The sequence below is a fragment of the Rhinatrema bivittatum genome, chromosome 6, assembly GCF_901001135.1.
Source record: "Rhinatrema bivittatum chromosome 6, aRhiBiv1.1, whole genome shotgun sequence".
Classification (NCBI taxonomy): Eukaryota; Metazoa; Chordata; class Amphibia; order Gymnophiona; family Rhinatrematidae; genus Rhinatrema; species Rhinatrema bivittatum.
In genome coordinates this window covers 358243301-358271141 of record NC_042620.1, presented here as the reverse complement: position 1 = coordinate 358271141, position 27841 = coordinate 358243301, and the positions used below count along the sequence as shown (strand labels likewise).

The window sequence follows — 27841 nt, the reverse complement described above, 5'->3', positions numbered from 1 at the left end:
AGCGCTCCTTGTTGTGACTGACTTTTTATTAGCCAATCGTCTAGATAAGGGAAAACATGAACACCTTGTTTGTGCAAATGTCCTGCTATTACTGCTAGGCATTTGGTGAATACTCTGGGAGCTGAGGCTAGGCCGAATGGTAGGACTCTGTATTGAAAATGCTGGTGTCCCACCTTGAATCTTAGGTACTTGCGATGAGGTGGGAAAATAGGTATGTGAGTATAAGCGTCTTGGAGATCCAGAGAACAAAGCCAATCCCCCCTTTGTATGAGGGGAAGCATGGTGCCTAAGGATACCATTCTGAATTTTTCTTTTCTTAGAAATTTGTTGAGATTTCTGACATCTAGAATGGGACGAAGTCCTCCGGTTTTCTTTGGAATGAGGAAATACCGGGAATAGAATCCTCTTCCCTTCTGTGAGTGTGGTACGTGTTCCACAGCTTTTGCTTTCAGAAGAGTAGATAATTCCATTTGTAACTGAGGAATGTGTTCGAGATAGGAGTTTTGTGGTGGAAACTCCTGCGGGGGAGCTGTGAAGTCTAGGTGGTAACCCTGATGAACTATGGATAAGACCCATTGATCTGTGGTGATGTTTTCCCAAGCGTTGTAAAAGTGGGAAATCCGTCCCCCTACTGGTAAATCTGGAAAGGGGTTTGGGTGGCTTTGTTCTCCGGGACTGCTTTCAAAAGCCAGAGGTGGAAGCAGTTTGGGGCGGAGGCTGTGGCCTTGCAGCTCTCTGCTGTCTCTGCTGAGGGCGCTGTGGAGGCCTTGTAGAGCGTGGTCTTGAAGTCTGGGGGTAATACCTTCTCGGCCTATAGAAAGGCCGTCTGGTGTCTCGCCGTGGCGGCCTGCGGGCAGGGTGAGTGGGAGTATCATGGGACAACGTAGAGAGCTGCTTTAATGTTTCAGAGTGCTCCCTAAGCTGCGTTATGGCATCTTGTACTTTTGTTCCGAACAAGTTGTCGCCCAGGCAAGGCAAGTCCACTAGTTTATCCTGGACTTCTGGACGTAGGTCCGAAGCCTTCAACCAGGCCCATCTTCGAGCACTGATGCCTGAAGCTGCCGTTCTGGAAGAAGTCTCAAAGGCATCATACGCCGCTCGCACCTCATGCTTGCCCGCATCCAGACCTTTCTGCACAATCTGTTGTGCTGCATCCTGCTGCTGTTGAGGTAGAGAGGGTAGAAATTCCTCAATCTGCTTCCACAGGTTTCTTTGATGCTGCGTCATATACAGCTGGTACGCAGCAATTTTTGAATTTAGCATCGCTCCCTGGTAAATCTTACGCCCCATAAGGTCTAGGAATCTGTTATCTTTCCCAGGAGGGATAGAAGCGTGAGTTCTGGACCTTCTTGATTTCTTTTGCGCAGATTCCACAACTAAAGAACTGTGTGGTAGTTGTGGCTTCACAAATCCTGGGGCTGCTTGGACTAAATACGTAGAGTCAATTCTACGATTAACTCCCGGTGTTGTACATGGGTGCTCCCAAATTCGTTGTTGAAGTTGCAGTAGTACCTCATGTACTGGAATAGCTAGGTTATGTTTTGGGGGATCTACAAATTGTAGAATCTCCAGTGTTTGCTGTCTGTCATCCTTCTCTGCTTGAAGTTGAAAAGGGATGGATTCCGACATTTCTTGAACGAAAGAAGCAAAAGACAAATCCTCAGGAGGGGATTGTTTCTTGGTCTGTGGCGGAGTACCTTCTGATAAAAACTCCTCTGAAGAATACTCCGATTGTGTATCAGACCATGTATCCGCTGGTTGAGGATATGAAGGATGGCTTGGCCTTTTAGATAGTGAAATCCCAGAAGGTCCTGGTAAAGGATCCTGGATGTCCGGTACACAATCACTGGTATCACTTTCCTCCGCAGGGTGTGAAGGCAAGGAAGATAAAAGATCGTGATATCTTTTGGTAAGGATAGCATGTAGTCTTTTGTCAGAGGAAATCTCTGGAGCCTGCTGGGATGGATGCTTAGATTTTCCTGATGCCTTTTTTCCCCGGCCTGAAGCTCCTGAAGGAGCTAAGGTATAATGTGGAGTTGGTTGCGCAGGCGTAGAAAGTGATGTAGTTAGAAAGGAGAACATGGAAATGGGAATCAATGAAGAGATTGGCCTGGTAGCCATTGTGGACATCGAAGTTTGTAAATTAGTGGATTCCATCGAAGGCTGTGCCATTTGCATCGACGATGAGGCTGCTGATATCGATCGAGCAGCAGGCATCGTTGAAGAGCAGCTGGGCAAGCCCATCGGCATTGATAGAGCTGTTAGCGCAGAAGCTGCAGCAGTCATCGGCACCGAGATTGGCATCGGTATGGACGATGACGTTGGCATCGGTATTGGCATCGATATAGACGATGGTACCGGCATCGATATCGAGGAAGGCATCGACCCGATGGCCGGCATCGACTGAGGAGTCGGCATCGACCCGTAGGTCGGCATCGGTCCTACCAGGGCCGGTGTCGGAGATGTCGCCGGGATGGTTTCTTTCATTGCATCGGCGACAATCTTCTTGATCAAAGCGGTTAAGTCCGTCACGGACGTCGATGGTGTCGATTCCTCTGAAGGGATTACCGAGGTCGATGACAACTTCCGCTGTTTAGCTACCGGTTCTTCCGGCGGTGGCAAAGGAGGAATCGAATGATGTCTCCGGTGTTTATGTTTGGTACGAATCTCAGAAACGGATTTGGAAGATGCCACAGACGGTGTTGGCGAGGAAGCATCTCCCGAACCTTCCTGGACTCTTTTCTTTAGAAGTATCTTCTTCGATACGCCTACCGGGGAAGATTTAGTCGAGGACGATGGCGATGTCGGTGCCCTGATTTGAAAAATCTGAGCCATTTTTTCATGGCGAAGTTTTCTACCTTTCGCCGTCATTTCTTGACACTGGGCACAAGAGGCGATGTCGTGGTCTCCTCCCAAACAGCGGACGCACTCGACGTGCAGGTCGGTGATGGACATAGTCCGGTTGCAGGCTGGACATTTTTTGAATCCGGAAGTTTTCTCCGTCGACATCCGTCGATTATTTCGGATTCCTTCTTCGTGAAGAAAGTAGGATGTTTGTCACCAGCCGGTGACAAACCGAGTAAGACCCGTAAAGGGAAGAAGTATGAAAATTTTTTAGATTTGTTGTGAGGTAACTCACAGGGCTCCTGGAAACCGCGTTGCAGCTAGCAGCGCGGAAAAAAGAAGACTGGAGTGAGACCCCTGTGGCAGGGAATATCATGGCATGCCGGGCATGCTCAGTAGCCTCAGGCAGCCAGTTTAAAACTTCTAGAAACTTACCAGAAGTTTTCCCGCTTAAGGGCTCCGTGGATGACGTCACCCATATGTGAGGACTAGCATCCTGCTTGTCCTGGGATAAAGGATGTAACCCAGCTGTCCAAAGCCATGGGATGGATATTACTGCAACCTTACAATGACATTCTGTGACAACATTGCTGTTGTAAAGCAAGTTTGCTTACTATAAACTGCGTTTTAAGTAGATAACAGGATGAATTAGCCTTCAGATATTGGGCAATGTCATACAGAAGCACCGAACAGACCCCTTTCTCTTAGTTACTAGAGCTTTTTGGTCTAAGCATATGCAGGAATTTGCACGAGCCTCCTCAGTTGATTACAGAGTTAATCACACTAGGAAGTCGACTCTCCAGGGAGGCAGGTAGGTAATTCATCCAGCTATCTACAGAAAACACCATTTACAGTAAGCAAACTTGCTTTTTTCCATCAATAAACAGGCTGAATTAGCCATAACATGTGGGGAGTCCCAAACTGAGGGTTGCAGGAGAGTGTTTACTGAATAAACACCCTGAACTCCACTGGGAAGAGTAGATTACTGGGTGAACAGGCTACGCAAACTGCTTGTCCAAATTTACTGCCACTGCTAGATTGTCCAGACAATAATGGGACCTAAAAACATGCACGGATAACCATGTTGGAGCTTTGCTGATGACAAAGATTTGCACGAGTTCTTGATGTGGCAATGACTAACTTGCTGAGTCTTGACAGTGTCTGTAACCCGTAGGCCCTGCTGATGTAAAGCAGTGCGAGATGCAGTTTGCTAGCCAGTTTTACAGGGTACAACTGGCCATTGCTCTGCTGACAAACTAGTAGGATTGTCAGAGATGAATAGTTGTGAAGTCTGTTAATGTGTCTAAGTCCTCCTATTGTAATAAAGTGAGGCTTTTTTTAATTTATTTATTTTTTATTGATCTTTTCATTTTTCAAAAGAAATACACAGCTTGTATCCTTAATTTACATATAGGAAACTTTCTTACAATGTTAATCATCCTTATACATTCTGTGAAGTCTAAAAACTGATTTCACAAGTAATTACAGAAACTGGTAGACAGAAATTTGAGCAGCATTATTTAATATTACAATTACATAAAGAATGTGTCTAATCCATGTCTATCTTTATCCCCCATTTTATACTAAGGAGATATTGTGGGACTAGGAGTCAAGGAAGGCTCGTAGCTGGTCAGCCTGATTAAAAATATATCTATTATTCTGATAAAGGGCAATACATCTACAAGGGAAACGTAAAATAAACTTAGCTCCTCGTTGCATGACCTTTTCCCTCAATGCTAGAAATTCTTTTCTTCTAAGTTGGGTATTTAAGGATACATCCGGAAAAATCCTAATTGGATATCCATGAAAACTTAGACTGGTATTTGAAATATAATCTAAGAATTACATCTCTTTGTGAGATGTCTGCAAGTTGGACAATTAGGGTAGCTCGTGATTTTATTTCAGTATCTGAGGACCTCTCTAAGAGTTCTGACAAATTTATATCATCCTTCACTTCTTCTTGATCCTGTTCTCCTGAACCAGATTTACCTTTAACTTGAGTAACATAATATATCCTTGATATCACAGGCAAGGTTATATCAGTATATTTCAAAATATTTATTAAATAGCTTCTAAACAGTTCTCGAAGAGACAGTAAATACATCTTGGGAAAGTTCAGGATTCTCAAATTAGTTCTCCTAATCTGGTTTTCTAATTGTTCCAATTTTTCTACATGAATTTTTTCTGATTTAATTAAGTTTAACTGTATTTTCTCTCTCTCTTCAGTTTTTATACTTAAACTATTCACTGAATTTTCTACCTTCTCTATTTTTGTTTGCAAGATTTTATTGCTACTCAATCCTTCTTGTACCATTTTAGCTAAATCACTAATTGATTTCTGCATGGAGAAGATCATACCTCCAATCTCTTCCAATATAAATTTTTTTGCGGTAATTACAGGGATTCCAGCCATTTCCCCCCCCTGACCCCCCTCCATCCCCTTCTCCTTAGGAATCACCTCGGTATTCAGTTCCTCTCTCTGATTTTCCAAACCCTGAAACCCAGAGGCTATGGGTGAGTGACAAATTTCCTGGCACTCCTTGTTCATTAGATGGAAGAATGTTCAAGTTCAGGTTTTGGGGATCCTCAAATAAAAATTCTCCTCCTTTTCCCGTAGGTGGACTTGGTGTGAATGGGGCACCAGGGCTTAGAGATATTTCATTAGTCAGGGTGTTTAGCCCCTGCTCCTGGGCATCAACTCCAGCGACCCTGCCTTCTGGTAACAATACAGTGGATTTACCAAAAAGATCCTGGATACGTGGTTGGTTTATATTAATTACAGGAGTAGAAGTAACTACTTTTCCTTTCCTTTTGGTATGTGGCATTACCAAAGGAAATTAACCACGTATGATATAGAAAAGAACAATACCTCAATATTCCTGATCCTTTGAGACACAATATAATTCGACCAGTTTCCGCTGGCCGCTGCTCCAAAGTTTATTCATTTCCTCCGGGTATTCCGTCAAAGTCCGGCTACGCCGGCAAAGCCGCATGCCGACGGCGAGCGCGCCGTAGAGACGCCGATCTTATGGGCGTCTGGGGGCTCCTCCCTCCGACGTCAGAGCCCGGAAGTCAGTGAGGGAATGGGGAATCAGCTGTGTAGCTTGCAGAAGGGAAAGTCTTGCAAGTAAGTTCAGAAAATCAAACTGGTTACAGCAAGCAAACACAGGTTTACCCCAGCAGTTCACATTCAGCAGCTTTTTTTTTTTTTTAAGTAATGAAGGGCTTTGTCTCCATGTGCACGTGGACTTGGAAAGAATGCATATAACCATGGTTTGAATTATATAGAAAATGTGAAACTACCTTTGGTAGATACTTTGAGTGGTTCGTTCCACCCTATAGTGGAAGAATTACATATGTGGATAATGATCACGGTTTGAAACTCGCCAACTCCTCTATTAGGTATCAGAACGACGAAAACTACTAAAAACATAGGACAACCCGAATGTAAAGGCTCAAAAGATGGTTTCATAAGATGCGCTAGAACGATGTTTAAGTCGCATGAAACAAATGGTTAATCAGTGGAGATTAAATGGTCCATAAATATTTCATAAATCTGGATACAAACAAACAAGTTCAGATATGTTTATCGTTGATCAGAAAATGGCAAGATATTATGGCACTGAGACATAGGCTGACTGATTAGGTGCTAAGCCCAGAATCAGAGAGAGAGCAATTAGATCAGCACATTTGTGGGATTACACACAAATGGAACCAAAGTGTTGTGATGAAATCATATGGAAAATTTTTCTCCATTTAAAGCATAGTGTTTCCTAGTCAAGGGTTTCCTTGCAAGAATTTATAGGTCTTTACTCCAATGGATAAAGGAGGTTATTTTATCAAGCGTTCAACATTCAGGTTGTCAAGTTGAAGGATGGAAGGTTCAGAAGAAAATGATTTCCAACGTCTCGAATGAAGAAAAGGTCCAATCGAGATGATCGGGCATTGCTGAATCACCCTTCCATCCATCAACTTGACAACTTGAATGTTGAGCGCTTAATAATAAAAGAACCTTCTTTATCAAGGGGAGTAAGGACCTATAAATTCTTGCAAGGAAGCCCTTGACTAGGAAACACTATGCTTTAAATGGAGAAAAATTTCCCATCAAAGCAAACCTGAATGAGCCAGGCTGGCATTATGAGAATTAGTCGGGCCCAGTCTTGAGTTCTTTTTGTACCATTCTGGCTGTCAGCATAATTAGTATGTAAGAGTATGAGATGTTTTTCTGCTTGTTCAAAACACACACGAGGGGATTTGAGTTTGCTTGGAAGAAATAAAGTCAAAAACTGTCCCGCTTCCTGTCCTTTTCTGCTGCAAATAGGATGGCTGAATAGTTTGTCAGCAGTTGATTACTGCAGAAACCACTCATGGGGGCAGAAAACTTTGCTGAGATAATATGCTAATGTGTTGGAGATCCCTGGAAGGTATGTGGCTTGTACAACTTTTCAATGGTTGCAAGTCCACTCTCAAACCTCTAGCACTTGCTACTAAAGAGTTCATGACTCTGTGGCTACATGGTTGATGGTCTGAATGAGGATTCTCCTCTCTTGGAGGTGGTGTGTAAAGTTTGTCCGGGTATACCTGAGTGCTTTCAACTGTTAAAAGGCTGATCAGGAAGTTATATTCTAGTAAAGACCGTGGTCTCTCAGTTCTATAGGGCTCTGGGTGGGCACCCCACCCCTTTCAGGAGGTATCCGTCACCAACATTACATGGTGATGAAGTGGTCAAAGTGGTGCACATTCGTGAAGTATATGAGAGTCTAGCCACCACTGCAATTCCTTTTCATGTGACTCAAAATTTCTAGATTGGTTCCTAAGGACTGGGTTGGGAGTGAAGATTCCATTGTCATATGTGGAGGTGGGCTAGAGGAACCACACGGATCAAAGCAGATGACCCAAAACAAGCAGTACTTTCTGACTTTCAGCAGACCTATGTTCAATAGTTTTCAAGTGAGCAATCAGATATGAGAAAATATTCCTCTTCTGTTAAGGAGAATAAAAAAACTGGTTGTGAATAAGCAGAGTAGATGTCAAACTCTCCAGAAGTCTTTCTGCAAAAAGGCTAATAATGTGAGGGTGCTCTGCAAAGTTCTTATGAAACATATACCTGTGAAAGGTATATCACAGAGAGGCAGGACAAAGGCAAGCCACAGTATAAGTCATTACTCTTATGTATTGTATCACATTTTTACTTAGTATTGGATGTATAATTTGCAAGACAAAGGCAGTATAAGAAAGGAATATTCTGGAAGGGCGACCAAAATGATAAGAGGAATGGAACAGCTTCCCTATGAGGAAAGACTAAAGAGGTTAGGACTTTTCAGCTTGGAGAAGAGATGGCTGAGGGGGGATATGATAGAGGTGTTTAAAATCATGAGAGGTCTAGAATGGGTAGATGTGAATTGGTTATTTACTCTTTCAGATAAAAGAAAGACATGGGGGCACTCCATGAAGTTAGCATGTGGCACATTTAAAACAAATCGAAGAAAGTTCTTTTTCACTCAATGCACAATTAAACTCTGGAATCTGTTGCCAGAGGATGTGGTTAGTTTAGTTAGTATAGCTGTGTTTAAAAAAGGATTGGATAAGTTCTTGGAGGAGAAGTCCATTACCTGTTTTTAATTGAGTTGACTTAGAAAATAGCCACTGCTATTACTAGCAACGGTAACATGGAATAGACTTAGTTTTTGGGTACTTGCCAGGCTCTTATGGCCTGGATTAGCCACTGTTGGAAACAGGATGCTGGGCTTGATGGACCCTTGGTCTGATCCAGTATGGCATGTTCTTATGGAAGAGACTAGTGCTGCAAATTCACTATGAAAAAAGTTCTCAAATGCTGAAATGTATGAAAATTCAGTGCCTGCATCCCATCTTATCTCTAGGCTATCTTACATGATGACAGGTTTTGCATATTACATTGATCAGACTTGTAGGAACAGACAAGGCTGCTGAAATACTTAAATGTATGCAAAAAAATCAAAAAGTACGTTAAGGGTCAGCATAGAGTTACATTTCTACCGCCTGGGCTCAATTTATAAGAAATCACATGGCTTACAAGAATCCTATCTTATTAGCATATGAGATAAAATTATAATGCCAACCAATTAGGGAAATGTTATATGAACTATGGCTAACCTGTTGGTGTGCAAATTATAGGTGGTGACCTGTTTAATCTATTGCATCAGTAATTTCTAGTATGCACTGTTACTTGACCATACAGGTAACATAACTCCTGGGATATCCCATTCCCTTGAATAAAGATTTTTCTCTTTTAGCTGCTGGTGTTAAATTTCCCTCCAGCCCACATTACTCCTTCCTGATAGTCTGCCATGATTAGCCAGTCGGCCAGATCAAGGAAAAAACTTGGTCACCCAGTTTACTTGGGCTACTACCATTATGCACTTGGCAAAGATCTTCGCTGCTGAGAAGTCAAAGGGAAGTACTTTGTATTGATAGTGGGAAGAAGCTACTACAAATTATGAATAAAAGTAGTGGGAGGAAAGGATGGAGAATGTGCATCATCATCTTTCCTGGATCAAGGGAAGGATCATGCTGAGGGAAGTTATGAATCTCTCAGAAATTGTTCAGGTTTATTAATGTTAAGATAGGTCTCCGTCGTCCTGATTTTTGGGGGATGAGGATGTAGAGGGAGAAGATCCCCTGTACCTGATGTGTAGGGAATGGTTCTCTAACCTGCAGCTGATGAAGTGCTCTTCCCCTAGGCAGAGATTTGTCAGTTGAAACATATCCTGACTAGTGGCTAAACAATGAGGAAGTAAAGGCAACCAGGAGAAAAATGCAATGATAGGCAGAATCCAAGAAATGAAGAACCCAAACTTTAGTACTTCATGCCACTCTTTCAGAGAGGACTCCATCTGATTGAAGAGGGCACTTGATAGATGATCAAAATCTCAGTTCAGGTTTGGGCTGAACTTACTGCGTTGTTGTTGAAGGAAGCAGGTAGCGTTGAAAATTGCCAAAAGGAGTGGTTTGAAAAGAAGGACCTTCAAAAGGTATAAAAGAAGGACCTTCAAAAGGTATAGTAGAAGCACCTTGTAGAAAACTTGTTCCATCCCTGAGGAACAGACCGCTACAACTGATTCTTTTATCTGAGCAGCTGTTTCTGTTAGTTTTTCCCCAAAGAGGTATTCCCCCAGACAGGGTATGTCCACCAGTTCATGAAGGATTCATTGGAATATTTTCGGCACTGCAGGAACACTGCAATTTCGTCGTCAAATTTATCCTGGCAACATGAGTGCCAGATGGCATCAATACTCTGAAAAGCCTGTCTGAGATGGATACTTCACGGCTCCAGAGGCCAGCTGCAATCCTCAGGAGCTTCAGGGGCCCCCATGAAGGTAGAGACTGGGCAACGCTCTCAGGCTCTAGTCCCCCATGGTCCAGCATCCAGCTCAACTCTAAAAGCAGAAAGAAACTGCATCGGAGGGGAAGTCAGAGAAAGGCCAACAAAGATAGTCAGATTTTCTTCCTTTAGCTCCTAAAAGGTTTCTTTTTTTAAATTATTTTAAAAAGGGAGCTGCCGAGATAGCAAAGATAAAGATAATGAAAAAAATTCATTAATATTTCTTTTTTTAAGAAAGGGAGCACTGAGGCAACATTTCAAAATAAAATATATTTTGAGAAAGAGAGAAGATGCTAAGGAGGCTCACACAGGAATTCCCGCACATGCTCAGTAGAGCAAAAATCTCTACTAGCTAAAAGGGGACCATTCGGTTTTGCTGGATGATATTACCCCACATCATAGCTAATTCAGCCCGCTTATAGACGAAAAAAAAAGTTTCCAATAGGCACGTCTTATTTGATTTCTATTCTACATTTCAAGCACTTAAAAGCAGATTACATTCAGGTACTGTGGGCATTTCCCTGTCATTGTGTCAAAAAATGTACAGCATGATTTGTTAATTGTCAATGCACAAGTTGCTAAAATACAGGATGGGGCAGATTAAAACTAGATATACGAGTAAGCAAATTTTGAGTGTACACTAAGCAAAGCTAAAAGCTCTGGAGATACAGGAGAGCTGGCGAATGATACTGCACTACAATAAAATGAACACATCAGTGGTGGATTTTAGAACCATACTAAAACATTAGCATTCAAAAAGAAACAGTATGTTGTAATGATTGACAAATGCTCAAGTTTGCCAAGGTTATATATTATATAGTCTGGAATACAAGAAGCCTTATTTGGCAAAATGGTAAAGATTTTTCTTGACTAATTGAGATCACAAACCAGAAAAATTATTATAAAAATAAAGCATCTAGCTATTGTTAATTTCTTGTAGAGCAAAAAGATTTCAATCCTTAATATGTCATCAAATTTCCAAATTAACAGTCAACCAGGTAAACCCGGTCATATGTATTTCAGATGTTCTGGTGCTAAGATATTTTGGGATGAAGTCCCATGCTGTAGTCTCTCTATGCCACACAGAAAATGTAGAGGGGTTATTTGTAGCCAAGAGGTTTACTTTTAGAAAGTGGAGTTATTTTTTCATTTATATACATACTTTTCCTTTGGGTGGTTTTTGATTTTTTCCTTCAATATCATCAAAGTCTGTATCAGATGAAAAATGTGTTTCTGACTCTCTGTAATGACAACAAAAGAAGATACTTAAAAACATATTTCTAACCAAATTCTTTTTTTTTTTTTAGCATTAAAGGTTATATTTCATTTATTTGTTTATTTTTTATTTTATTTTTTGCAGATACAGTGCCTCTAGTTCTTAAGAGTTCAAACTATTCACAGTAATATTAAATCATAATTTTCCCACAAAATGTATATATTAAAAAATATAAGTTCTCCCTTGGTTATCTCACTTACCAAAATGTTGCTGCTTACAAAAGGAGTCATCTTATCCCACACATTAATATATTTTCAGGGATAGCCCACGACCAGTTTTTAATAAGTATATATACTGCAGCAATCAACAGTACATTTACCAAACCATGTTCCTCCTTACTCTCCAAGCTGCAATGTCCTTATGCAAAGGCAGAGTAACACATTAGTATGCTTCTTGCACCCACAAACAAGCTACAATGGCCCAGAAAGTAAAGGTGGTCTCCAGGGACAGGGTAAATATCAATCTCACTGATGGATGACATCAGCTTCGACAGTGAACCATGGAACATGTTTCCAGAGCTTTCTTTTAAGAGAGAGGTAACCTTTAAGCATGAGCAGCAACTCCTGCGATACTTCAATGCTGTTAAATTACGCTGATGAGTTCAACTATGTAAAAGGAGGAGATTCCCTTGTCTTTAGCGAAAGCAAAGTTGGTAACCTGTAACAGGAGTTCTCCATAGACAGCAGGATAAATCATCAATAACTGGTGAGTGATGTCATCCAAAGGTGCTGACAAAGATCAAGCTCTCAGAACTCTGAAATATTTGAGAATGATCAGGATTTCTCTCATGTGACTGTTGCCTTGTGAGTCCTAGGTCTCTTACAGACCTTAAGCCTGAATTTTATAATCAACTCTCCAGCGAGACAGGCAAGTATTACATATATGTCTCATTTATTCTGCTATTTATGGAGACCCCCATTACAGGTACCATAAACAACCTTGTTCTCTCCCTCAACAAGCAGGATGAAATCGGCCATAACCAGTAGGGAGTCCAAAGTTGGAGGTTTGTTTTGCAGAGCAATTATCAGATAATTAGAACCTCATTCAATGGTGAGTAGACTACTACATGAATAAGCTGCACAGAACTAGTTGTCCAAAAGGCACTGTCTCTTCAAGACATACTGTCCAGACACTAATGAGATGTGAATAAATTAATAAATGGCCAGGTAGCAGCTTTGCAGAAGTCTTCAACAGAAGTCGTTTCAGAGGAGCCACTGAAGTCGCCATGGCTCTTGATTAATCTTGAAAAAGTCCTAAACCAGAGCTTAACAGTGTGCTATATAATCCATTAGCCAGTTGGAAAGAGTTCTTTTGACTACTGCTCTTCCCAACCTGTTGAGATCAAAGGAAAAACATCTAAAATGACTGGTAGTTGAGTCCTTTAAGTGCTCTCTTACAATTGAAGGAGTGAAACGACCATTCTCCTTTGTGCGCACGGAGCTTTGGAAAGAACATAGGCACTAAAATTGTTTGATTTGTGTGGAATGCAGATTACATTTTCGGGAGAAACTAAGGATAAGTGTGAGACATTTCTGTTGTGAAAAAAAAATTAAGGCATGGTGAATAGAAGACAAGGGCCTTTAATTCGCTCACCCTGAATGTCAAAGTGACAGCTATGCAGAACAGCACCTGCCAGGTGTAAAACTTCAGTTCCACCACCCTCCACCGCTCCCCAGCACCACCGGCGACAGCTGCAGTGGCAGCAGTGGCGCAAGTCATCCCTCCCACCCTGTGAGCAAGAGGAAGGAAGCCAGGGAGAGAGAAGTTAGTGCCCAGGAGGCAGAGACCACCCACCACCCACCCAGTGACACAGACAAGCTGAGGCCTACCCGACCTACCTCCACTGCTCTCCAGCAGCACCAGCAACAGCAGAGGAGGTGCAAGGCCTCCCACCCTCTGAGCAAGAGGAAGGAGGCCAGGGAGAGCGAAGTCGGCACCGAAGAGGTGGAGACCGCTCATTGCCCGCCCAGCACCCGCCCAATGATGCCCGAAGACCACGGCAGCAACACAGACGATGTAAAGCCTACCCAACCTCCCTCTACCGCTCCCCCAGCAGCATCGATGACAGCAGCAGCAGTGATGGCAGCTCAAAGCCTTCCTCCCACCCTCTGACTATGAGGAAGGAAGCCAGGGAGAGAAGACAAAGCCGAAGAGGCAGAGAACGCCCATGGCAGATGAAATTTAATGTGGATAAGTGCAAGGTGATGCATATAGGGAAAAATAACCCATGCTATAATTACACGATGTTGGGTTCCATATTAGGTGCTACAACCCAAGAAAGAGATCTAGGTGTCATAGTGGATAACACATTGAAATAGTCGGTTCAGTGTGCTGTGGCAGTCAAAAAAGCAAACAGAATGTTGGGAATTATTAGAAAAGGAATGATGAATAAAACGGAAAATGTCATAATGCCTCTGTATCGCTCCATGGTGAGACCGCACCTTGAATACTGTGTACAATTCTGGTCGCCGCATCTCAAAAAAGATATAATTGCGATGGAGAAGGTACAGAGAAGGGCTACCAAAATGATAAGGGGAATGGAACAACTCCCCTATGAGGAAAGACTAAAGAGGTTAGGACTTTTCAGCTTGGAGAAGAGACGACTGAGGGGGAATATGATAGAGGTGTTTAAAATCATGAGAGGTCTAGAACGGGTAGATGTGAATCTGTTATTTACTCTTTCGGATAATAGAAAGACTAGGGGGCACTCCATGAAGTTAGCATGGGGCACATTTAAAACTAATCGGAGAAAGTTCTTTTTTACTCAACGCACAATTAAACTCTGGAATTTGTTGCCAGAGAATGTGGTTCGTGCAGTTAGTATAGCTGTGTTTAAAAAAGGATTGGATAAGTTCTTGGAGGAGAAGTCCATTACCTGCTATTAAGTTCACTTAGAGAATAGCCACTGCCATTAGCAATGGTTACATGGAATAGACTTAGTTTTTGGGTACTTGCCAGGTTCTTATGGCCTGGATTGGCCACTGTTGGAAACAGGATGCTGGGCTTGATGGACCCTTGGTCTGACCCAGTATGGCATTTTCTTATGTTCTTATTGCCCACCAACTACCTTCCCACTGACACCTGAAGTCTGTGGCGGTGTTAACAAAGGTGCATGCACCGTGAGGCACACGCATGAAGGAGCACAACATGCCTGACGTGATCCCACCATTAATCACCGACCCTTGGACGACATTACAACGAAATGGAACAAATATGCTTTATTGAACCCATACAAGGACAGGGGCAATATGGAGAACTAAGAAGGAAATCCCAAAAAAAGAAACAAATAAGGAACAAAAAGATTATCTTCCCCATTATAAGTAATTCTTCCTCTCTCTCTCTTCCTAATTCATGTTTACTATGCTCCTACTGAATGCTCAATCACTATAAAAAAAAAAATCCCACTAATTAATCTGCTAGAGGACTTCAACACCTCGATTTGCTGCATTACTGAAACCTGGCTGAATGACAAAAATAATATGCTATTAAACCAAATATCGAATGTTAGCTACAATATATTTCACAGTCAAAGACCCAAACGAAAAGGTGGGGGATTATTAACAATTAGTAAAAAAGATCTCAAGCTAATATGTTACAAGGTAGAGATTTGTAGGAGACTAACCTCCATATAGACAAAACTCTGAGAACCCTAGACTATGAAATGTTTTCAGAAGCAATGGAACCCCTGGGATGGTCTCAATTTGTCTCAAAAGCAACCCATAAAGCAGGCCACATTCTAAACCTAATATTTGCTAACACCAGCAATTCCCTACCTAATCAATACTTCACACACAACAATGGCCTGGTCTAATCACCAGTTAATAAAAGCAGAAATAACCTTTACCAACCAAAAACAAAACAGAATAGAGTATACACTAACGTTTACCTTCAGGAAAATAGAGGTGGAAGTACTTAATAAAGCAATAGAAAACAAGCTCCATGAACTAAAATCAAACCAATCCCGCATCAGCATTTGAATCCTAGGACAAGTGAGTCAACAACATAGTGGAAAAACTTAGCCCTATCCAGACAAAAACTATTAACAAAGATAGAATTAACTCCAAACATAAAAAGCCCTGGTACAACGATGAATTAAGAGGCACTAAAAAGAACCTTAGAAAATTAGAGAAACAATGGCGGAAATGCCCATCTGCTGAATCCCTAGGGAAATATATAAATCTTTCCTTACAAAATACTGTGCCCTGAGCAATAAGGCAAAAAATAAAAAAAAGATTACTATGCCAAACAAATTCACAAGGTCATATTCAATTCTAAACTGCTCTTTGATGGTGTTAAAGATCTAATTAAAGACCAGACATCTTCCATCTCTAAAAACTACAGCTACACAAGGGCCTCTTGTAACGAATATGCTACCGCACTCAAACAAAATCAATAAACTGAAAACTCAATTCCCTATCTGTACTACAATAAAAGTACCTGAAGAATCAAGTGGCACAGTTAAGTGGTCCATGTTCAGAGTATCGAAGCTGGAAATTAGTCAAATCATTTCTAAAATTCCTGCCAATCATCCAAGTAACCCAATTCCAGCCAGTTCCCTGAAACAAGTATAGGGGATAATCACTCAAACTATCACAACATTAATTCACGCCTCTCTCAAGGATTGTTCCTAAGGGATTAAAACAAGCAGTGAAAGCAGGCCATAAAAATATAAGACTGGTAGAATCGATGATAGGGACATCTATCGTCCAATATCCAACTTGTCTTTTCTCGCAAAAGTCCTTGAGAAAGCAGTGTTATCCCAGCTTGTAAAGATCAAAATATTCTCTCCCCAAATCAATTTGGATTTAGGAAACATCACTCAACTGAGATATTACTCATCTCACTAATAGACGGTTTTACGAAGAATGGATGCAAATGAATCTTATTATCTAGCGCTAATTGACCTAACTGCAGCCTTTGACACAGTTGATCATAACCTGTTATGCAATCAGTTAGAAAACATTGGGATTGACAGCAGGGTCTTCAGATGGTTCTCATTTCTACCTAACAGAATATTCCAGTTTAAACTGGACAATCATATATCAGATACTTTCAAGTGGGACACAGGTGTCCCACAAGGCTCAGCTCACTCAGCAACACTATTCAATACTTACATGGTCCCAATATGCAAATTACTAACGAACTTCAGAATAACATTCTTTTTGTATGCAGACAACCTACAGTTTTACATGCCATTCACCAAATCATATGAAAACACAACTTCAATATTCTCAACCTATATGAAAGCAATACAAGAACTTTCACAACTTAAACTAACTTTAAACCCTAAAAAGACAGTTCATTTGGCTAAGCAGAAACTGATAGCCAAACCACCTGCTCTCAACCTAGATAAAACATTCAAATTAAGTCATCAAATCAAGTATGGAATTTAGGTATACAATTAGATGAGAACCTTACAATGAAAATGCACATCAGTAAATTAATCAAGACAGGATATGCCAAACTGCACATTCCAAATCGGTTCAAACCATTAACTTTTGCTGACTTCCGAACTGTACCGCAAACACTAATCTTCCCAAACTTAGACATACTGTAACTCCTTACTTCTAGTATACCAGAATGTCACTTAAAGCCTCTACAACTGTTACAAAACGCAGCAGCGAGACTATTACTGGGATCTAGAAATATGAGCATATTACACCCTCGCTTATGTCACCTCATTGGTTACCAGTACAAGCCAGAATATATTTTAAAGTATTAATAATATTATTCAACATCATTCATTCCATAAACACAGGCTTGCTAGGAGTGACACTATAATCATACAATCCACAGGGAACACTTAAGATCCCAAAATAAAGGACTATTGTCTATTCCCACAATAGAAGCACCCATCTGACACAAATAAGAGAGATAGCAAATGTTGCTTACCTGATGTAACAGGTGTTCTCACAGGACAGCAGGATGTTAGTCCTCACAAATGGGTGACATCGAGGATGGAGCCCAACCACGGAAAACTTCTGTCAAAGTTTCCAGAACTTTGACTGGCCCCTACTGGGCATGCCCAGCACGGCACTAACCCTGCAGCCAGCAGGGGTCTCCCTTCAGTCTTGTTTTTATAGCTACAGGCAGTGCCGAAAAAGTAAATAAACGAACCCAACACCGCGGGGTGGCGGGCGGGTTTCGTGAGGACTAACATCCTGCTGTCCTGTGAGAACACCTGTTACATCAGGTAAGCAACATTTGCTTTCTCACAGGACAAGCAGGATGGTTGTCCTCACAAATGGGTGAGTACCGAGCTGAGGATGTCCTGACTTGCACCAAATGCACCCAACAACGTGCAACAGGCACAACAACTGGGGTGGAATTTGGTAAAGGACATCCGCACCCTACCGGGAAGGTGGAAGGGTGTTGGTACATCAAGTTGGAAAAAGGTTATGCAAGACAGATAGGCCGAAGATGGAATCCTGTCTTCCAGCTTTATCCAAACAATAGTGGGCTGCAAAGGTGTGGAGGGAACTCCAGGTTGCAGCCTTGCAGATGTCAGGAAGCGGCACCGATTGAAGGTGTGCTACTGAAGTCGCCATGGCCCTCACAGAGTGTGCTTTAACACGGTCTTGGAAAGGAATGCCAGCTTGCTCATAGCAAAAAGAAATGCAGTCCGCCAACCAGGAGGAAAGAGCCTGCTTACCCACAGGTTGTCCTAACTTGTTAGGATGGAAAGAGACGAATAATTGAGTGCTCTTCCTGTGGGCAACTGTACGGCCTAGATAAAAAGCTAGAGCTCGTTTACAGTCTAAGGTATGCAGAGTCTGTTCCCCGGAGTTGGAGTGGGGCCTGGGAAAGAAGATAGGTAGTATGATGGATTGATTGATATGAAACTCCGAAACTACCTTAGGTAAAAATTTAGGGTGAGTGCGGAGTACCGCCCGGTTCTGCAGGAGCTTAGTGTAAGGCGGATAGGTAACTAGGGCCTGTAGTTCACTAACCCTGCGAGCTGAAGTGATAGCCAAAAGGAATAACACTTTCCATGTGAGATATTTTAATTCACAGGAGTGCAGAGGTTCGAAAGGTGGTTTCATTAGACGACCAAGAACCAGATTAAGGTCCCAAGATGGGGCCGGAGGACGTAAGGGTGGCTTCAAATGGAGCAAGCCTTTAAGAAAGCGTGTTACCAGGGGTTGGACTGAGATAGGGACACCCCCGATACCTTTATGGAAGGCGGCTACCGCACTGACATGCATCCTTATAGAAGAGGTCTTTAGACCGGATACTGATAGATGCCATAAATAGTCCAAGAATTTAGAGACTGGACAGGAAAGGGGATCAAGGGACTGAGAAGTGCACCATGACGTGTACCTTTTCCATTTGTATGAGTAAGATTTTCTTGTTGAAGGCTTTCGTGAAGCTATCAGGACACGAGAAACTGAATCTGAAAGGTTGAAAGGCTGAAGGGCTAACCTTTCAACATCCATGCCGTCAGGCTTGGAGGTTGGGATGGAGGAGGCATCCGTCGTTTTGAGTGAGGAGATGCGGGTCCTTTCCCAGAGGAATGTGCCTGCGGATGGAGAGATCCTGGAGTATGGGAAACCACACTTGGCGAGGCCAGTGCGGTGCTATCAGGATCATGGTTCCCCTGTCCTGGCGGAGCTTCACGAGAGTCCTCGACAGAAGAGGAAGTGGAGGGAATGCATAAAGCAGACCCATTGTCCAAGTGAGGGAGAATGCATCCCTCAGCCGAGAGTGCTGGCTTCGAATGAGAGAGCAGTAATTGTCCACTTTGTGGTTTTGAGGGGACGCAAAGAGGTCTATGTGGGGATAACCCCACTTGTGAAACAGAGAGGTCGCTACCAAAGGATTGAGTGACCACTCGTGTGGTTGGAAGACACGGCTCAGCTGGTCTGCCAATATATTGTCTTCTCCCGGCAGATAGGTGGCCCTGAGGTACATGGAGCGGGAGAGGGCTTCTGCCCAGATCTGCGCAGCTTCCTGACACAGAAGGAAGGAACCTGTGCCTCCCTGCTTGTTTATGTACCACATGGCCACCTGGTTGTCTGTCTGAATTAAGATTGCTTGATTTGAAAGGCAATCTTGAAAAGTCCTGAGAGCGTAGCGAATCGCTTGGAGCTCCAGGAAATTTATCTGGTGTTTGGCTTCCTCTCGTGACCAGCACCCTTGAGTTTGCAGATCGTTTACATGGGCACCCCAACCGATGTTGGAAGCATCGGTGGTGAGAATTACCTGAGGATCTGGTGGAAGAAAGGGTAAGCCCTGTAAGAGGTTGAACGGATTCATCCACCATACAAGAGAGAGACGAAGGGTGTTGGAGATGTGGACTATGGAGGACAGAGGCTGAATAGCTTGAGTCCATTGTAGTCTGAGAGTCCATTGTGTGACTCTCATGGCTAAGCGGGCTGTGGGAGTCACATAAACTGAGGAGGCCATGTGTCCAAGAAGAACCAGGAGTTGGCGAGCTGTGGCTGTGTGTTGAGAGCGCAGCTGGCGAACTAGGGACACTATGGTCTGGACCCGTTGATGAGGAAGGAAGGCTTTTGCCTGTAAGGTGTCCAAGTCTGCCCCAATGAAGGATAAGGTTTGAGATGGGACTACGCAGGATTTTTCGTAATTGATTAGAAAACCTAGCGAAAGCAAAGTTTGAATTGTTAGGGTCAGGGAGGACCGAGCTAATTGCTGGGCTGGGGCCCTGATCAACCAATCGTCCAAGTAGGGGTAGACATGGACACCTTCCTGTCGAAGAAATGCTGCAACCACCATGAGGCACTTGGTAAACACGCGTGGTGCGGATGCGAGGCCGAAAGGTAGCACTCGATATTGGTAGTGACTTTGGCCTACTAGGAAACGGAGGTATTTGCGATGAGATTGTGTTATCGCAATGTGGGTATATGCGTCTTTTAGGTCTAGAGAGCATAACCAGTCCCCTCTTTGTAGCAGAGGGAGCAACGAGCCTAGGGTCACCATTTTGAACTTCTCCTTGTGGAGGTACTTGAGGGCCCTTAGGTCCAGGATGGGACGAAGTCCCCCTGACTTTTTTGGGATCAGGAAGTACCTGGAATAGAACCCCTGTCCTTGTTGAAAGAGAGGAACGGGTTCTATAGCGTTTGACTGTAGGAGAAGAGAAGCCTCCTGCTCTAAAAGAACCGAGTGATCCGTGAGACTCCACGCCTGCAGGGGTGGGGAGTCGGAAGGGAGAGTCAGGAAGTTGAGAAGGTAACCCTGTGCAATGATTGCTAATACCCACTGATCTGTGGTGATCTGATGCCATCTGTCCAGGAAGTGGCATTGTCGACCTCCCACTGGTATGGCTGGAAGAGGGGTCTGGTATGTGCTCTCTAAGTCGAAGTCAAAAACCTGCTGCAGGGCCTGGAGGTGGAGCTGCTGCAGGTTTTTGCTTTCGAGTCTGGCGAGACTGAGTCTTATGATAAGACCGTGCAGGCCTAGGCTTAGATGAAGGGGGATAATATTTCCTGGGCCGAATAAAAGGCTTCTTGGAGTCTTTTCTAAACGGCTGTTTAGAAGGCACCTCAGGAGGAATGGAGGAGAGCTGTTTAAGGGTTTCGTGATGATCCTTAAGTTCAGCAACAATTTGCTGAATCTGCTCACCAAAGAGATTATCCCCAAGACAAGGCAAATCAGATAGCCTGTCTTGAACTTCTGGACGCAGATCAGATGACTTGAGCCAAGCCCAGCGTCTAGCAGAGATTGCTGTAGCAGAAAGTCTCGTGGAAGCATCAAATACATCATAAGATGTTCTAATTTCATGTTTCCCAGCTTCAAATCCCTTAGCTAGTAGGGATTGGAGCTGTGGCTGGAACTGTTCTGGCAAGGAATCTAAATAGTCCTGTATTTGTTTGAGAATGACCCTATTGTATTGGGTCATGTACAGCTGATAGGAAGCTATTCTGGAGATCAGCATAGCTCCTTGATATACTTTTCTACCTATGCTATCTAGGAATTTGTTTTCCTTGGTAGGAGGCATAGAAGAGTGGGGTTTTAGTCGTTTAGCTTTCTTTTGAGCTGATTCTACGACTACAGAACGATGATCCAATTGTGGTTTTTGAAAACCAGGAGCTGACTGTACAAGATATGTAGTGTCAGCTTTCTTATTAACTGGAGCAATAGATCCAGGGGATTCCCAATTCTTCTTTAGAAGATCTAGGAAAACCTGATGGATTGGTATAGATGTTATAATTTTAGGGGCATCCAGGAACTGGAGTAATTCCATCATCTGGTGCCTGTCATCTTGTTCAGATTGGAGCTGGAAAGGCACCAACTCTGACATTTCCTTCACAAAATTTATGAAAGAGAGGTCCTCAGGGGGAGAACGCTTTCTACTCCCTGCGGGAGAGGGAGGTGAAGGCAAATCATCAGTATCAGAGGAGGTATCATCACCCCAAGTGTCATAAGGATCAGGTTGGTGAACTTTACGACCACTAGGGGGTTGAACACCTGAAGGCCCTGGTTGAGGCTCCGAGAAATTGGAAGGAGCCACCGGGGGCATCGAGAAAACCCTCAATGGAATCGATGTCGGAATCGGTGCCGGGGTCGGCATCGAAGGAACCGGTGTCGGTCTCGATGGAATCGATGCCGGCATCGGAAACCGTGGTGGAGCAGAGGGGCGTATCGGTGCCGAGGGATAGATCGGTGGCGAGGGACGCCCTGGAACCAACGGAACTATACCCGAAGGTGGGATCCGATACGGTGTTTCTCCACCCGAGGAAATATCTGTCGGTGACAGCGGTCTTGCCGGTGTCGGTGACATAGGTATCACCGGTGGAAGGGCTGTCAGTGCCTCCATCCGGTGTAACAGCGGTGCCAGTGCAGCCGCAATCGGCTCGGTGGCCAGTTCCGCTCTCGGTGCCGGAGTCGGTGCCGGGGGAGGCTGGAACCGTTGCATCGCTTTATCGATGGCCTCCTGGACCAGCCGTTCCAGTTCTGCCCGGAGACCAGGGGTAACTAGACCCGGCTCAACGGGAGAGGGAGGCTGAGGCTGAGCCGGAGGGACCACCGTCACCGGTGGAATCGCGGCTCCCAAACCCCGAACGGGTGAGGGTTGCCTCGGTGCCTGCGAAACAGAAGTGGACGGTGCCAACTCTGATAGAGGCTTTTTCTGCGGAGGCTCGGTTGGTACAGAGGTCGATGACGTCAATTCCTCGACGGGCCGAGACTTATGACATCGATGGCGATGTTTCTCCTTCCTATCTCCTCGATGATCGGGGGAAGGGACAGGAGTCGATGGCCGAGAAGGTGTCGATGGCGGACGGTCACCGGAGGGCTGTCGATGGTAGGAAGACTTCGACGGTGCCGGTTGCGATGATGTCGATGCAATCGATGGCGTTGGGGTGCGAACATGGAAGAGGAGCCCCATCTTCTCCATTCTTGCTTTGCGACCTTTTGGTGTCATTAAGGCACATTTGGTGCAAGTCAGGACATCATGCTCACTACCCAAGCATAAAACACAGACTCCATGAGGGTCTGTGATAGACATAGTCCGGGTACAGTCCGGGCACCGTCGGAAACCCGATGCCATGGCGGAAGGCCAAAAATTTAGCCGCGGGACTGTCGACTGCTAACGGGCCCCGAGGGCCAAAGTCGACGAAAGTCGATGAAACAACGGCAAAACTTACCGGAGTTCCGCGGACGAAAAAATTCAACGAAGGGAGACCCCTGAGGGGCAAATTTTCTTCAGAATAATAAATTCTATATTCCTGTCAGGAACGTGGTTAAGAGCTCTTTCACCACGTGGCTACTGCTGCGCGGAAAAAAGAAGACTGAAGGGAGACCCCTGCTGGCTGCAGGTTTAGTGCCGTGCTGGGCATGCCCAGTAGGGGCCAGTCAAAGTTCTGGAAACTTTGACAGAAGTTTTCCGTGGTTGGGCTCCATCCTCGATGTCACCCATTTGTGAGGACAACCATCCTGCTTGTCCTGTGAGAATGTGTGTTTTCCATAGCGGGTTCAAAGCTCTGGAATTGTACGCCTGAGATGCTATGTATTTTACCAGATAGAAAGAAATTTTAAAATATGAACTAAAACATGGCTATTCAAAAATGCTTACGAACTAATCTAAAAGCTTGTTATTTGTAACTGCTTTCTTCTGCACTATAGTTCCAGTTCGATGTCTATTTTTGCACACCTGTTCAAATGTAAACCAGCATGATGTGATTGTATCATGAATGCCGGTATATAAAAACCTTAAACAAATAAATAAAATAAATAAATAAAGAGCTGCAGAATATACTGAACCACAAAGACATTAAGAATAAAAGGTAATAATCAAATCATGAAGAATAATCCAAACGAGAGAATATAAGATTCTCAAACAACACTGACTATAATGCAAACACTATCATATGGTTTAACTTAACATAGTATTTACCTTAAATACTTGATAATTTAGTAATACACTCAAGATAATTTCTTTGTTAATATTAATGCATGTCTATGAATACCACGCAGTAACCAGTCATTGTCTTTTAAGTAATAACTATGAATGTCACTTTGTAAACTGTTGTGATCTATACATGGAACAGTTTAGAAAATGTCTAAATAAAAAAATCTTTCAAGAGGTTAAGGAAGTCTCATGAATTGAGCCAGGACCACATTAAGGATCCATGGTACTGGCTTTTTCCTGACTAGATATGACGAAGTCACTTCATAAATTTCAACACTAAAAGGCAGAGAGAGATAGGTATCCTATCCACCCTTTGGTGATAAGCAGCAATGACAAAGTGATGCAACTTGACAAAAGAAGTACTGCAACCCAGAGATAAGAGAGAGTCATGGAGGTGGTCTCTGAACACAAAATGACAGGGATCGAACTGAACTCGCACTAAGCAGAAAACCCCTGATAGGGAGGAAGAGGGAAACGCACCTCGCTGTGCTTTGACTTCAGGGACCAGCCAGATAACAAAGACATCGGAAGCCACAAGTGAGCCCTGGCTCAAGAAACTACATCCAGACAGACCATCATGGAACCCAGGAGCTGGAGATATTTTTAAATGCTGTGAAATAAGGCCCACATCTGAGCTAACCATTTAGCGACTCTCACCTAAGTCAAGATGCCTCTGCCTACCCTGGTATCAAAGCAAGTCCCCAGAAACTCTCGGAAAAACACCAGACTTCCTACACAACTCACCACTCAGGCCAAGACCCCAAGAGTTTGAGCGACCAAGGCAAGGTTGACAGATACCTTAATATGAAGTGCTAAGGTACGGATAAAATAAGAATGGGACAATGTCCTTCCAAAACTAGAGTGAAGGGTTTTGGCACCAAGGAAAGTTTGAAGAGCATTGTCTAAAGCAGAATGTTTCCCTTGAATACAACACACAAAGGAATGAAGAGAACTGTAGAGATCTTCCATGGCCCAAATACATAAATCAGATTAATCTAATCGCCCTGGTCTCTAACCTGTTTATTGAGCAGGCTACCTCTTTCCTGGGTACACAGCCATAAAAATCCCCCTCCCCCAGCCTGTCAGCTCACGTCAAACATGACCAGAATCCAGCTGAAAGCCTCCAGGGGTTTTCTTTCTGGCACGATCTGTGGCATGGACCAGCATGTGAAGCTGTCTCTCAATCAAAGTAAATGAGCAAGATGACCATGGAATATCTGCAACTGTGGAGACCACAGAATCAAGTGACCCTAGCTAAATCAAGGCTGAACTGGTAGATAGAGACGGTAAGGATACAATATATGATGGGGCCAAGCCATGGCTATGAAAATAACCCTCATCCTGTACTGCTAATCTTTTTTTTTTATTCAATTTCAACAATATAAGCAAGATACTTTTTCTTACTACAGAAAACAAAAAGTGATATCACTAAAATACAATAAAGATATATGGTTAAGGAATTACCAATCTTAGATACATCATTTTTCCAAAAAAGAAATTTAAAAAAAACGAGGGTCGGATTAAGGGAGTACATACAGAAATTTAGAATAGAAACAGGCTTAACATATACAGCAGACATTCATAACTTGGATCAATGGATCTAATATTCCCCAGGCTGAAATACTCCTGGAATTTATAAAGGATGCAAGTTGCTCTGGTAGGAAGAATACAAAACATTCATTTTGGCTCTGAATTACACATTTGCATGGGTATTTTAAAACAAAGGAAAACCCCAATGAAACAATCAGATCTCAATACCAAAAAATCACACCTCCTTTCTTGGGTGACTCTAGCAAAATCTGGATATATGCGTACTACCTGTCCATAAAAGGGAACAGAGATATTTTTTTAAATCTCTTCATAACATCACTGAAGTCCTGTTCTGACACAAAAGAAACAAGAAGAGTTGATCGCTCCATTATTTCAGCTGTTGAGTCCTCACGAAATTGAGTGAAATTAGCTATAACTTTGGCATTTACATCTCTTGATGTCTTATCTTTGCTTATACCCGGTAGAAAATATACTTTATTTATGAAGGGAGTATTCTCCGCCTCAAATTTCAAAATATCAAGGAAAAACTTTTTTAGAGTGCGGTATACATTCTCCCCAACACAATCTAGGAAAATTCAGGAAGCGAAGATTTAAATGCCTGGTATAATTCTCCAGAAATTCCAGCCTTCGAGACTAAATCCCTAAATCTTTAATCAACTTGTAATTACAATTCAAATTTGAGATGTAGCCCCCTCTGAAATTGGCTGTACTGATTATCTTCTAGACCAGGGGTGGGCAATTAATTTTCCCATGGGGCCGCATGAGAAATTGGGATGGTTTTAGAGGGCCGGACTAATATAATTAACTCAGTTCTCAATAGCCCTACTTATGAAAAGACAGCAGTTTACCACCAATGCATGTCCTCTGAGAAAACACAACAAATAAAACTGATACAAACGCTTACATGCTAGCAAAATATCTCATCTCGGTAACAGACACAGAACCGACCTAACATACTCCCAGGATCTGTAGTAATGCACATAAACTAATCCACACACAGTTACACCTGTATTATGGAATACAAAACAGGAGCAACCCTATCTATGAAAAGGCAACACCACAAATATTAAATCAGGTCCTAAAAACCAATACACCTCTTATTAGGAAAACAGAATAGCAAGCAGCTATAGATCCCCACACAGAAATAATTGTAAAACTATACTAATAAGCAGAATAAATGTTTCAAAACAGCTATGAACAGAACAACATCCAACAATTAAAAACTCATAAAAACTATTAAACATTCTCCAAACACCAATAAAATATTTCAAAAAAGCAGACATCACACAATTAAAATGGCAGTCAAGAAAAATAAACTTAAAGCCATCCTTACTTACCCCCTCCAGCAGCTCTCCTACTCCCCTTCCCTGCAGGCCGTGGCACACACCAGAAGCAGCAGTAGAAGCTAAGCTCTGTACTTATGGTCCTCTTCCTTAGTGCCCATGTCTCTCACACACACACACCATACCAGTCATGCCCCCATGACCAGTTTCTGTCTCTCACACACCAATCATCTCCCAAACAGTCTTTGGCACACACACCAGTCACCTTCCTGAACAGTTTCTCTCATGCCATACACACACACACAGGCTTCCCACTCCCGTGTTCTTCTTACATATATGGGCTTCTCACTCTCATAATCACTTTCTCTGTCTCTCTCTCTCTCTCACACACACCCACACACTCACTCACCAGTCTCTCACTCCCATGCTTGTTCTCTCCACATGCACAGGCTTCTCATTCCCATAATCACTTTCTTTCTCTCTCTCTCTCACACACACACTCACCAGTCTCTCACTCCCATGTTCTCTTTCAGATATACAGGCTTCTCCCTCCCATGATGTGTCTCACACACACCCAGGTTTCTCACTCTCATGCTCACTCTCTTCACATGCACAGGCTTCTCATTCCCATAATCACTTTCTCTCTGTTACACACACACCAGTCTCTCTCATTTCCATGCTCACTCTCCACGTGCACAGGCTTCTCATTCCCTGAATCACATTCTCTCACATTCACACACACCAGTCTCTTTCTCTCACACACACAGTCACCTTACCAAGCAGTCTCTCTCTCTCATGATTGCACACTCACCCAGGTTTATCACTCCCACAACACCAGGCTTCTTACGCTCATGCTTTCCCACATACCCAGACTTCTCACTTCCATGCTTTTTCTCTCTCACACACACACACACATCAGTCACCTCCCTGACTAATGTCTCACACTCTCACATACACAGTCATCTCCCTGAGCAATCACTTTCATTGTCTCTCACATACACACACACATCAGCTCTCTGACCAGTCAATCACACACAGGCTGGCTGGCTGCTTCTCCCTTTCTCACTTCCTCTCCCCCCCACCGGAGCACAAATGGGAGCTGCAGCAGCCCCCGAAGGCCAAGAAAGAAGAATCCCATCGGCCGCGGGAGGCTC

The 27841-nt window shown here is 43.3% G+C and overlaps 1 protein-coding gene across 1 annotated transcript in view; it reads right to left on the bottom strand.

Moving 5' to 3' along the window:
- Nucleotides 1–27841, bottom strand: part of STAG2 (stromal antigen 2) — a 1172735-nt gene that overhangs the window by 901514 nt on the left and 243380 nt on the right. Inside the window, 1 exon segment of the mRNA XM_029607875.1 lies at nt 11370–11448. Coding sequence (XP_029463735.1) covers nt 11370–11448 — 79 coding nt within the window.